At 41.7% G+C, this 12,949-nt stretch overlaps 1 protein-coding gene across 1 annotated transcript in view; it reads right to left on the bottom strand.

The window, feature by feature from the left end:
- LOC139557509 (prickle-like protein 2) overlaps nt 1-12,657 on the bottom strand; it is a 42,227-nt gene extending 29,570 nt beyond the window's left edge. The window contains exon 1 of the mRNA XM_071372447.1: nt 12,473-12,657. Within this exon, the coding sequence (XP_071228548.1) occupies nt 12,473-12,514 (42 nt within the window). The 5' untranslated portion in view covers nt 12,515-12,657. The remainder of the gene's footprint in view (nt 1-12,472) is intronic.
- Nucleotides 12,658-12,949: the final 292 nt, after the last annotated feature.

Genomic DNA, 12,949 nt, shown 5'->3' with positions numbered 1-12,949 from the left:
AATGGAATTCATTGCCCTTGACAATAAACCGTTCTGCTTTTTTGTAGTACTATTTTTCAGATGTTGCCCTACCGGAGTTACACAGTAATAGCGTCATTGCTATTAGCTTCATAACTGACTTTTAGACCAGCGATATCAGGCCCATAAGCATGCAGAGTCTGACAGCACAGTGGGTCATCGAGAATTTTGTACTGAGGAAAGTCGTATTGCATGCTCATGAATATGCTGGTTGTCATACCGCTGCTGCCATTTCAATGGCATTTGAGAACATGTTTAAAACTTGGAAACATGAACACACTAGTTAGCGCCATTCGAACAACTGACTCGAGGAATAAGCTCATCAACTGCGCCTGCAGCAGACGTGATACCCTCTGTCATGGCATTGAAACACCTGTTCAACAAAACTGACAGGAATGTAACCAAATGTGCACAAAATTTGAGATAAGCTTCATGTGCGTATGGAACATTTCTGGGATATTTTTTTTTTTAGCTCATGAAACATGGGACATACACTTTACATGTTGCGCTCATATTTTTGTTCAGTGTGTTAGGATTTATGTTTATGCACTATAGCCTGTTAGCATATTGTTTGAAGATGAATATTGTTTTGTTACACACACACACAAACAACACAGATGGGTGTGTGTGTAGGTGTGTAAGGACTGACCAAAACAGGCCATAAAAGCTGTGGTCAGTCTGGAGAGGGGAGGGGTGCATCACTCTAGGCCAACCAGGGAGGTTGGGAGACTGATCAGTACCATATTAGGAATTGTTTGAGTGAAGATTCAAGGGGGAGACACAAGACGGAGCTAATCTACCCAGCAACCAGATGTGGACAAAGGAAAGCACTCAGGGACTTGGACAAGTCCAAGTGCCACCAAAGGCGGAGCAAGAGTCTAAACCGTGCTCAGCCTCTACTATGATAGGCCAACTGGACGAGTTGGAACTAAAAATGTCATAGTATAAGAACTGCTTTTTGAGTACATTCCACAGTTCCCTGATCTACCCTGCGCGGAGATACAGTGAACCTGTATATACGAAAATTGCATTTACCATTTATCGTTTGAGTTCAATTAAAATACTTAAAATATATTCGGTGACTCTGAATCACATTTTGTCCTGATGCCAGATTTGAACTGACGCAAATCTCTTTCAAGTGTAGTATTCGTATTGTAATTCCTAATTCTAACGCTACCGATTCTGTCACATAACAGTGGAGTGCATGCCCATTCTGACTTCGTCAATGCTAAGCTAACCAGTTAGCTAGCAGCTAGCGTGTGACGTTAGTGCTGACTAGTTTCTATGGAGTGAAGATAGCCCCTTTTCCCAACGAGGTGGATATTTTTACTGGCCCACATTGGTGAATGAAACAGTTGCTCTTGACAACAGTTTGCCCCGGCAACAAAACTGCCCACACAGGCTGTGAACAAGCGATTCGGTGGCATTCTCTCTTTATTGTGTCGCCACCATGCTCGATGCTATGTACGAGGACCGCTACTTCGATGCAGACAAGAAACAGGGTTTACGTGAAATGTTACATACACAGCTGGACAAGATGGAAACAGACACAGTGACAGTGCGCACCGAGGAAGAGGCCACGGACAGACAGAGCTGAAACTTCACTGCTTGACATGTATGATGCAATCCTGGTTGAGAATGAAATGACTGAACAAATGAACAACGAAACAGCACAGCAAGTAAGTGAAAGAAATAGGTTTTGATTATGTTTTACTGGTAATGGGGACATACGTAAATGCCAACAAAATAACTTTTTGGTCAGTGTGTGTGTGTAACCTTTATTTAACTAGGCAAGTCAGTTAAGTCAGTTACAAATTCTTATTTACAATGACGACTTACCCCGGCCAAACCTGGACGATGCTGGACCAATTCTGCGCTGCCCTATGGGACTCTCAATCACAACCAGATGTGATACAGCCTGGATTCGAACCAGGGACTGTAGTGATGCCTCTTGTACTGAGATGCAGTGCCTTAGACCACTGTGTCCATGTGTGTGTGTTAAATAGTTAACTGTATTAGAATGCTTAAAAGGCAGCTAAAATGTTAAATATCAGGTATTGGTGTCGTTTTTTTTAGCAAGGAAAATATTGGATATCGGTATCGGCCAAAAATGTAATATCGGTGCATCACTAATAAATCGCTAACCGCTACATACAGCCTACATCATTGTCACCATATTAGCTCTCTCTCTGTCTTGATCTCCTTCATTTTAGAAGAAATCTATTTGTTCAAAACTGTTCAACTATTGTCTTTCTCTCTCTTTGAAACAACTACTCACCTCATTTTAGGTACTGCAGATCTAGCTTGTGCTTTTAGTACTAGATTCTTTGATCCTTTGATTGGATGGACATGTCAGTTCATGCTGCAAGAGCTCTGATAGGTTGGAGGACGTCCTCTGGAAGTTGTCATAATTACTGTGTAAGTCTATGGAAGGTGGTGAGAACCATGAGCCTCCTAGGTTTTGTATTGAAGTCAATATACCCAGAGGAGCTAGCTGTCCTCCGGCTACACCATGGTGTTATCCTACAGAGTGCTGTTGAGGCTACTGTAGACCTTCATTGCAAAACAGTGTGTTTAAATCAATTATTTGGTGACATGAATATATTTACTATAGTTTTATCTAAAGGAAAACTTTAATGTTTCACTATCTTTATGAAATTCACTGAGGATGGTCCTCCCCTGAGGAGCCTCCACTGGATACAGTATCCCGCCCAACCCTATTCCCAAGTATTCCCACGCATCCCAATTTAATCAAGAGTTGAAATGATTCAGTTTTTGTCAAATTCTATATCTGTTTGGGCTTCTTGCAGTGTACAATTATGTATTACTATGTTCCAGCCCCCGACCATCCACTCAAGAAAAAAAAGAATATTAATAATATTATCGACCCACGGCTGAATGTAATTGGGAACCCCTGCCACACACCATAACCTGATACCCCGTCTTGGTTTGTGTACATGACAATTTGTCAGTCTACTCTTGTTTCATTGTGCAAAACATTAGCCAGCCCTTCAAACAATAGAAAGGGAAGGATTGGGTGGTGAACAAAACAATATTTCTTAGATAAGTGAGAGAGACAGGGAGAGATAATCACTGCCACGAAACAAGAACACATAGAAAGAACGTTGCCAAAAAACTGGAGACTCCCTCGAGCAATCTCACAAACTAGACAGACATGCAGACGCACCACTTATCCTTCTCTCTTACATACACACACCCAAATCAACCAAACCCATGTGATATGGGAATTGGGAAGGCACCTGTGAATACCTGCTCAACTTTGTTCTCAAACCACATATCAGTACATAGGGTAAATGTAATGTTAGTATTCACGTCAAGCCAGTTATACCATTTGGGTTTTTATTGCTTGTGAATCTGGGTTATTATGATGGGACTGCAGTGCTAACAATGCTACAATAGACCAATCTGTTGGATGTTGTTGTCTGTATTTTACTCTTTTCATTAATGAGTCTATTCCTTCACTGAGTCCAGATGTTGTGATGTTTGTGTGTCATTGAGAAACTACACAACTGATACACTTCAACACCAACCTACCAATGGCGCCATTCCCCTGCTCTGAGCTCAGATGCCCAATCTATGAACAGCATCAACAGGTTAGCCCACAAGAAACAGTCACAAGCTACGGAAAGAACATCGAATGGTTCACATACCGTTTTATTGCATCTGGTGTGTGTGATTTAATATCTACACAAGGACATGTACATGCATGCTCACACACAGACATAAGTACTCAAAGTTATCTAAATCAATCAGTACAAGGTAGAAACATAAATTAAAAAGTTAAACATAGCCTGTTTGAACGTCTTGTGTATACACCCAAATGTATAATGGCAAGAAGGTGGGGATAAAGGGACTGTACAAACGACTTCTGGGTGACTGGAACTTTCAGACATGGTGACTGATCTCAGGGGTACAGGGAGGGGGAAACACCCAACTCTAATCACACAAGCTCAACGGTACGGAGTACTGAGAAAGTAAGTCCTCGTCAAACGTTCCCCTCCAAGTTGCTATTAATAAAATACGAATTCAAACATGAAAATATCTGTTTTGTACTTCATATCTTGTACAGAACACACACGCTCACACATAACTACACATAGTCTCTCACAGTCAGAGAGCTGACTCTTTTGTCTCTGGGGAATGCGGCGACCCATGTTAACACGTGTGCTAAAACAAACAGTTAGTGAAACCACATTGCCCTCTGCCATACCCACTGATCCTTGACATGTGCAACTCTCCACCAGAGCATGGGACTTCCTGGGAAAGTCCAGCAAAGTGTGTCATAAATACAGAGAGAAAAACAGGGGAGGAAAAGACCAATCATGTTGGATTGACAAATGGAGGATTAGAATACTGGGGAGAGAAGAGAGGAATGGAGAGAGAGGGCATGCAAATCATGCATTGTGGGTAGAGCAAATAACAGAAGTACTACATACTGTATAAAGCCTGCAGAGAAGGAGCATAAGTAAATGCAATAAAGACGCATAAAATGTTAACTAACAACTGTTAGGCCAGTACAGTAATGTTCGGTTCAGTACAAGTGTGGTTAAATCAGCATACAGTGCATTCGGAAAGTATTCAGACCCCTTCCCTTTTTGCAAATGTTGTTACATTACAGCCTTATTCTAAAATGGATTTCTAAAAATTAAAGGAAAGGCACACACCTGTCTATATAAGGTCCCACAGTTGACAGTGCATGTAAGAGCAAAAACCAAGCCATGAGGTCGAAGGAATTGTCCGTAGAGCTCCAACACAGGATTGTGCCGAGGCACAGATCTGGGGAAGGGTACCAAAAAATGTCTGCAGAATTTTAGGTCCCCAAGAACACAGTGGCCTCCATCATTCTGACATGGAAGAAGTTTGGAACCACCAAGACTCTTCCTAGAGCTGGCCGCCCGGCCAAACTGAGCAAACAGGGGAGAAGGGCCTTGGTCAGGGAGGTGACCAAGAACACGATGGTCACTTTGACAAAGTTCCTCTGTGGGGATGGGAAAAAAATTCCAGAAGGGCAACCATCTCTGCAGCACTCCACCAATCAGGCCTTTATGGTAAAGTGGCCAGACAGAAGCCACTCCTCAGTAAAAGGCACATGAAGAATCTGCAGAGAAGAATGGGAGAAACTCCCCAAATACAGGTGTGCTAAGCTTTTAGCATCATACCCAAGAAGACTCAAGGCTGTAATCACTACCAAAGGTGCTTCAACAAAGTACTGAGTGAAGGGTCTGAATACTTACGTAAATGTGATATTTCCGGTTTCCTGTTTTTCCTTTTTCATTATGTGCTATTGTGTGTAGATTGATGAGGGGAAAAAACAATCTAAGCAATTTTAGAATGAGGCTGTAACGTAACAAAATGTGGAAAAGTTCTAAGGGTCTGAATACTTTCCGAATGCACTGTACTCAGCAGTGAAATCCCAAACATATTGACGATAAAAGCACACTGCTCTCTGACCTTAAAATCAATGTAAACATTTATGTGAGTTGATCAATGCCAGGAGTCATATGTTCAGATAATGGTTGTAGGCCTTGAGTTTATGTACTGCATATGAATGCCTTTATAATAGTGCATAAACAAGAAACACAAGGTCAAACTCCATCCTCAAAAAGCTGATCCATTCTGCTCATGGAGTAAAAGCCGGTATTAGAACAGTCCCATCTGTAAACTGATCCAGAAAGAAATGCATCCAAACCTGCCAATCTGGTTCTAATTAACTCCATGGTGCAAACAGAGAGAGAGGGGATGTTATCTGCATATCATTACCATGACGAATGAAGTTTGTAATGGAAACTTCAGATCCATCATACAACTTTGGCTCCTTTAGCTTATTTTTCCTTGAATGAAGACAAGAGCCACGAAGAGAAATGCATCATGTGCTAGAGAACATGTGAAGGAGATGATGTCAAGAAAACTCTCACATACTAAGTCAAAGTACTGTGGATTATTGTGGGTTTCATGCGTTTCCTTCACATTTCTTAGAAAGAGATGACATACATCAGGTTTATGGCCCTGCAGTGGGTTGGGCTATTTTGCGATCTGAAGTAGGGGATGTGATGGGTGGGGACTGCTGACGAAGGAAGTGAGGTAATAAACTGCATGTGTGACGTACAGTTGAAGTCAGACGTTTACATACACAAGGTTTTTCAACCACTCCACAAATTTCTTCTACAAAGAATTGTAGACCTCCACAAGTCTGGTTCATCCTTGGGAGCAATTTCCAAACGCCTGAAGGTACCACGTTCATCTGTACAAACAATAGTACGCAAGTATAAACACCATGGGACCACACAGTCATCATACTGCTCAGGAAGGAGATGCGTTCTGTCTCCTAGAGATGAACGTACTTTGGTGCGAAAAGTGCAAATCAATCCCAGAACAACAGCAAAGGTCCGTGTGAAGATTCTGGAGGAAACGGTTACGAAAGTATCTATATCCACAGTAAAATGAGTCCTATATCAACATAACCTGAAAGGCCGCTCAGCAAGGAAGAAGCCACTGCTCCAAAACCGTCATTAAAAAAACCAGACTACGGTTTACAACTGCACATGGGGACAAAGATCGTACCTTTTGGAGAAATGTCCTCTGGTCTGATGAAACAAAAATATAACTATTTGGCCATATTGACCATCGTTATGTTTGGAGGAAAAAGGGGGAGGCTTGCAAGCCGAAGAACACCATCCCAACCGTGAAGCACGGGGGTGGCAGCATCATGTTGTGGGGTGCTTTGCTGCAGGAGGGACTGGTGCACTTCACAAAATAGATGGCATAATGAGGATGGACAATTATGTGGATATATTGAAGCAACATCTCAAGACATCAGTCAGGAAGTTCAAGCTTGGTCGCAAATGGGTCTTCCAAATGGACAATGACCCAAAGCATACTTCCAAAGTTGTGGCAAAATGGCTTAAGGACAACAAAGTCAAGGTATTGGAGTGGCCATCACAAAGCACTGACATCAATCAGATAGAACATTTGTGGGTAGAACTGAAAAAGTGTGTGCGAGCAAGGAGGCCTACAAACCTGACTCAGTTACAGCAGCTCTGTCAGGAGGAATGGGTCAAAATTACCCGAAACATTTGACTCAAGTTAAACAATTTAAAGGCAATGCTACCAAATACTAATTGAGTGTATGTAAACTTCTGACCACTGGGAATGTGATGAAAGAAATAAAAGCTGAAATAAATCATTCTCTCTACTATTATTCTGAGATTTCACATTCTTAAAATAAAGTGGTGATCCTAACTGACCTAAGACAGGGAATTTTTACTAGGATTAAATGTGAAGAATTGTGAAAAACTGAGTTTAAATGTATTTGGCTAAGGTGTATGTAAACTACTGACTTCAACTGTATACACACATCCTACTTTAGTTACTGCCTATGACCTTGATATCATCTTTAACTAAAAAGCATTTTTTTTGTTATTACAAGGTGGGGATCAGATATTGTGTGTTTGTTCTCAGGCTCATGCATGTTATGGCTATGTGAACACAGCAGTCAGATAGATTGGGAGGGCCACAGATAGTTAGGTAAAGGGTTGAACCTAAAAGCTGACTAGTGCCATCATAGTCATATACAGTCGTGGCCCAAAAGTTTTTGAGAATGACAAATATACATTTCCACAAAGTCTGCTGCCTCAGTTTGTATGATGGCAATTTGCATATACTCCAGAATGTTATGAAGAGTGATCAGATGAATTGCAATTAATTGCAAAGTCCTTCTTTGCCATGCAAATGAACTGAATCCCCCAAAAACATTTCCACTGTATTCTAGCCCTGCCACAAAAGGACCAGCTGACATCATGTCAGTGATTCTCTCGTTAACACAGGTGTGAGTGTTGACGAGGACAAGGCTGGAGATCACTCTGTCATGCTGATTGAGTTTGAATAACAGACTGGAAGCTTCAAAAGGAGGGTGGTGCTTGGAATCATTGTTCTTCCTCTGTCAACAATGTTACCTGCAAGGAAACACGTGCCGTCATCATTGCTTTGCACAAAAAGGGCTTCACAGGCAAGGATATTGCTGCCAGTAAGATTGCACCTAAATCAACCATTTATAGGATCATCGAAAACTTCAAGGAGAGCGGTTCAATTGTTGTGAAGAAGGCTTCAGGGCGCCCAAGAAAGTTCAGCAAGCGCCAGGACCGTCTCCTAAAGCTGATTCAGCTGCGGGATCGGGGCACCACCAGTACAGAGCTTGCTCAGGAATGGCAGCAGGCAGGTGTGAGTGCATCTGCACGCACAGTGAGGCGCAGACTTTTGGAGGATAGCCTGATGTCAAGAAGGGCAGCAAAGAAGCCACTTCTCTCCAGGAAAAACATCAAGGACAGACTGATATTCTGAAAAAGGTACAGGGATTGGACTGCTGAGGACTGGGGTAAAGTCATTTTCTCTGATGAATCCCCTTTCCGATTGTTTGGGGCATCAAGAGGCGGGTGGACAAACAAAAACCCACAAATTCTGACAAACTCCAAACATTGATTATGCAAGAATGGACTGCCATCAGTCAGGATGTGGCCCAGAAGTTAATTGACAGCATGCCAGGGCGGATTGCAGAGGTCTTGAAAAAGAAGGGTCAACACTGCAAATATTGACTCTTTGCATGAACTTTATGTAATTGTCAATAAAAGCCTTTGACACTTATGAAATGCTTGTAATTATACATAGTATTACATAGTAACATCTGGCAAAAATATCTAAAGACACTGAAGCAGCTAACTTTATGGAAATTAATATTTGTCATTCTCAAAACTTTTGACCACGACTGTAATGGCAATTTTGGGTAACACTTTGGGGTACTATGTCCTGGTAAAATAAATATTGGGGGTACGCCGTACCGGTAGAAACATGAGCCTATCACAATAATTATAAACAAAATCAAAAAAGCCTTCAGTTATTATACAACTATTTATCATTACCTCATTAAAATGTGCGAATGGTCTTGAAAACGGGTGGTATAGCCTACACTCCAAAATGTGATGTGGTTCAACGAGAACACTGACATTTTGACAAGGCAGAGATGAGTGGCCGAGACACGCGGACAGCGGTGGATGCATAAATTCTGGCCTACACTTTTAGAAAAAAGGGTTCCAAAATTGTTATTTTGCTGTCCCCATAACAGAAACATTTTTGGTTTCAGTTAGAACCCTTTTGGGTTCCATGTAGAACCCTCTGTGGAAAGGGTTCATCATGGAACCGAAAAAGGTTCTACCTGGATCAAAAAACGGTTCTTCAAAAGGGTTTTTCTATTGGGAAATGCCGAAGAACCATTATAGGTTCTGGATAACACCTTTTCTTCTAAGAGCGTAATGACAATTGCCAAAATGTTGTGTAACAGATGTTTATTTCCATTCACCACTGTTTGGAGGCTGAAAATACAATGAGTGTACAAAACATTAGAAACACCTTCGTAATATTGAGTTGCACCCCCCCTTTTGCCCTCAGAACAGCCTCAATTCGTCAGGGCATGGACTCTCCAAAGTGTCGAAAGCGTTCTACAGGGATGCTGACCCATGTCCCACAGTTGTGTCTTGTTGGCTGGATTTCCTTTGGGTGGTGGACCATTCTTGAGACACACGGGAAACTGTTGAGCATGAAAAACCCAGCAGCGTTACAGTTCTTGACACAAACCGGTGGGTCTGGCACCTACTACCATACTCAGTTCAAAGGCACTTAAATCTATTGTCTTGCCCATTCACCCTCTGAATGGCACACATACAGAAGCAATGTCTCAATTGTCTCAAGACTTATTTAACCTGTCTCCTACCCTTCATCTACACTGATGAAGTGGATTTAACAAGTGACATCAACAAGGGATCATAGCTTTCACCTGGATTCACCTGGTCAGTCTATGTCATGGAAAGAGGTGTTCTTAATGTTTTGTACACTCAGTGGATGTATGTTAGTGATGTGCAGTTCGCAAACTATTTTTTTTTTTTTTTAACAACTCTTTTTACTGACTCGAGAGTCATGAATCGTTTTTCGGAGTGACTTAATTTGTTGTTCGTTAGTCCTGCTAGTGCTGGCCGCTATGAGCCCTACAGCAGGATTAATACACCCTCCTCTAGCTCAACGGCTCCAGACACGTGCTCCGACCACCAACTGTCTGTCATTATGCACGCAGGGAATAAATAGATCATGAGTGTAGAGAAGAAAAATACATGTTTAGAACTCATAATTGATCGCATGCTGCAAGAATGAATGCAATGAATTGATTATTGAATGTTACGATGGACACAGCTTTGTAGAACCAAAACATACATAGCCTCTGCTCAACAAACTCAAACTCGAGAGGATTCATTTGGGGGGCTGCAGTTCACAAACAACATTGTGCTTATCACTCTCACGGCAGTCAAGCAATGCATTGCGCCAAGAGTCGTTCACAATCTAGTCTGGTTGCGGCCACTACTACGTGCTCTGGGCATTAGGCCTTACTGACTCAAATGAACTAAATGGGTTGAAAGATTTGTTATTTTGACTGAACGAGTCGAAAAGTTCAGAGTCCGTAAAAAGAGCCGAACTTCCTATCACTAATAAACATGCGCGGGTAGCTTAGTAAAGGAGCCCTGAAGTGATTATTTGACAAGCACGTGCACGCATACGAGGTCCCTTACCGGGAAGTAATGTATTCTACTTTCACCCCTCCTTATACTCATGTTATAACAATGTAACTATATAGTAACATTGTTACAATGCATATAAGAACAGATGCTGGAATGGAGCCAGCAGGGTGTTTAGCTTAGTCATAAAACAGAATGTTTTACGTATAGTTTTCCCGCTGTGTTTGAGGAGTTCAACGTTAACAGGGGTCAGGGGTCACAGGCCTGTGCAGCCTAAATCACTAAAGGCATGCTGGGTTGAGTTGTTACACTCCTCACTGGGCTGGATACATCAAACACACAGCCTGCAGGGAACGCTTCATCTAACCATCTTTCTCTTCTCTCGGGAACGGTCAGGAACACATCCCCATCCCTTTTGAGCGCTGACAATACCATACTGCATGTTTACATCATACAGCCTTTTGTTTATCTTTGCAATTCACAGGTTCTGTACCTTTTGTGATGCAAGTTGATAAGGTGATCAGGTGTTTACCTCAAATGCATCTACTGTACACCTGGGATTATATTTGTTGTCGTCAATAGGGATTTAAAAGAAGTACTTCAGTCAGGGATATATTTTCTGCAAAGAATGCTTTTATTGCTTCCTTAAAATGTATCCTCTCTTTGACTAAGAGAGGCTGACACCAACTAAACTCACCAGCTGGCTTACTGTGTTGTGTCTTGACCTCAAAACCACCCTTTCAAGTGATTCATGACAAAACTGAGTAAGCATAATTCTGCAGCTTTTGCATGTCTTAACTACCTGTGTTTTTAGTTTCCAATGGGAGGATTGCTTCAGGCTACTAAAATGACGCTGACTAAAAGCTTTATTCACATTTTGGAAGCTCCTGCAGAGGAAAGGAGACACGTACTCCCTGGATATGCCTTTTTATGTGCCTTCTTGAAATTGCAATAATAACTCTTTAAAATGTGTATGTATGAATGTCTTATATAATGTCCACATAACATTTCAACTTCTACTGAAGTTCTTATAGAATCGATACTGTAGATACAGAGCAGTCATGAATACAGCAGACCCTAAATGGGACCATAGTGTGGATCCGTTGTGTGTGGCGAGTTCCACATGCCAACAGCCCAGTATAATTATAGTGGGATTCACTTTTAAGGGCATTGGAAATGCTCCAAGTCTGCTAGAAGCCAGATGTTTAGTATAACAACAGCTATACTAGTCCTCCATGACTGAATGGTTCAACTCCCTTACAGACAAAAAACAATGTCCTCCCTGGCACTAGTCGTAGGTGTAAACTCAAATGCATTGGTGAGTCAATGTTCTTAAATAAAAACATTTTTAAAGACTACCTTGCCTTTGAGCAACAAGTGTGTTTACATTTTAAAAGCGATATGAGTGTGTGTCACACAGAGCTCCCTTGAGTGTGCGGGCTGGGGTCGGTGAGTGGTAGGCTATACTTTGGGCTATAAGTTGCCTACCTAACCTGTGCAGGTAAATGCCAATGACGTAGATGACCGTACGCCCCTCCCACGCAACCATGATTCATCTCAACTCAGAAAACAAAGAACGGAATATTTGTAAACTAAATCAAGAGAAGTAAAGTAACTTGTCCAATTATATCATAACGCATAGGCAGGTCTATAACCAATCCGAATAACACAACGTTAGCAAAAAACAACCACATAGCCTATTTTGTTCTGCCAACTTTGATTATCTTTATTTGTAAGTTAACTAGATACACTTCGAAAAGCTATTATATGTCAATAATGTCTTAAGTACGTTCCAGATAACAGTAGGCCTATACCACGGACTGAAAAAACAAAAAACTAAGTACAATGTTTTAACCTGTAGTTCTGGCCATTCTACTTACCGAGCGATTCGACCGTCGTTTTTTAGATCCGCGCTTGAACATGTCGATGGTTAAAGAACAAGCGGCTTCGTTGTTTCCAGATAGTCTGGGAGAGTATTTAAATAGGTATATACATGAAGCATCTACATTCACATAACGTAAAATATGTTCCGATAAGTTGTGTCCCAAATACAGTACCAAAATGTACAAACACCCTCTTCTTGGAGTTTTACGCAGTCAATTTGCTGGAGTCGCCTGAAAATTACTGACGCATACGTAAGCACGCTACACCGAGATGACTGCACTTATTGAGCACGGAAGAACACTGTACTGGCGTTGAGGTTATTCAATATTGCCCATCTGTTGCATTAAGAAAACACTCGGGCCATGAGGAGTCAACTTTTTAAAGGTGGAGTGAACCAGGGGCATCATGCACCCCAAAACATCTGAAGGGGAACAAAGTACATGAGGATGGCTGCGGGGTGGTCCTGAGGGGGG

Source organism: Salvelinus alpinus, chromosome 28, assembly GCF_045679555.1.
Source record: "Salvelinus alpinus chromosome 28, SLU_Salpinus.1, whole genome shotgun sequence".
Taxonomy (NCBI): Eukaryota; Metazoa; Chordata; class Actinopteri; order Salmoniformes; family Salmonidae; genus Salvelinus; species Salvelinus alpinus.
The sequence above is the reverse complement of the archived record's forward strand: the minus strand, read 5'-3'. Positions and strand labels throughout refer to the sequence as shown.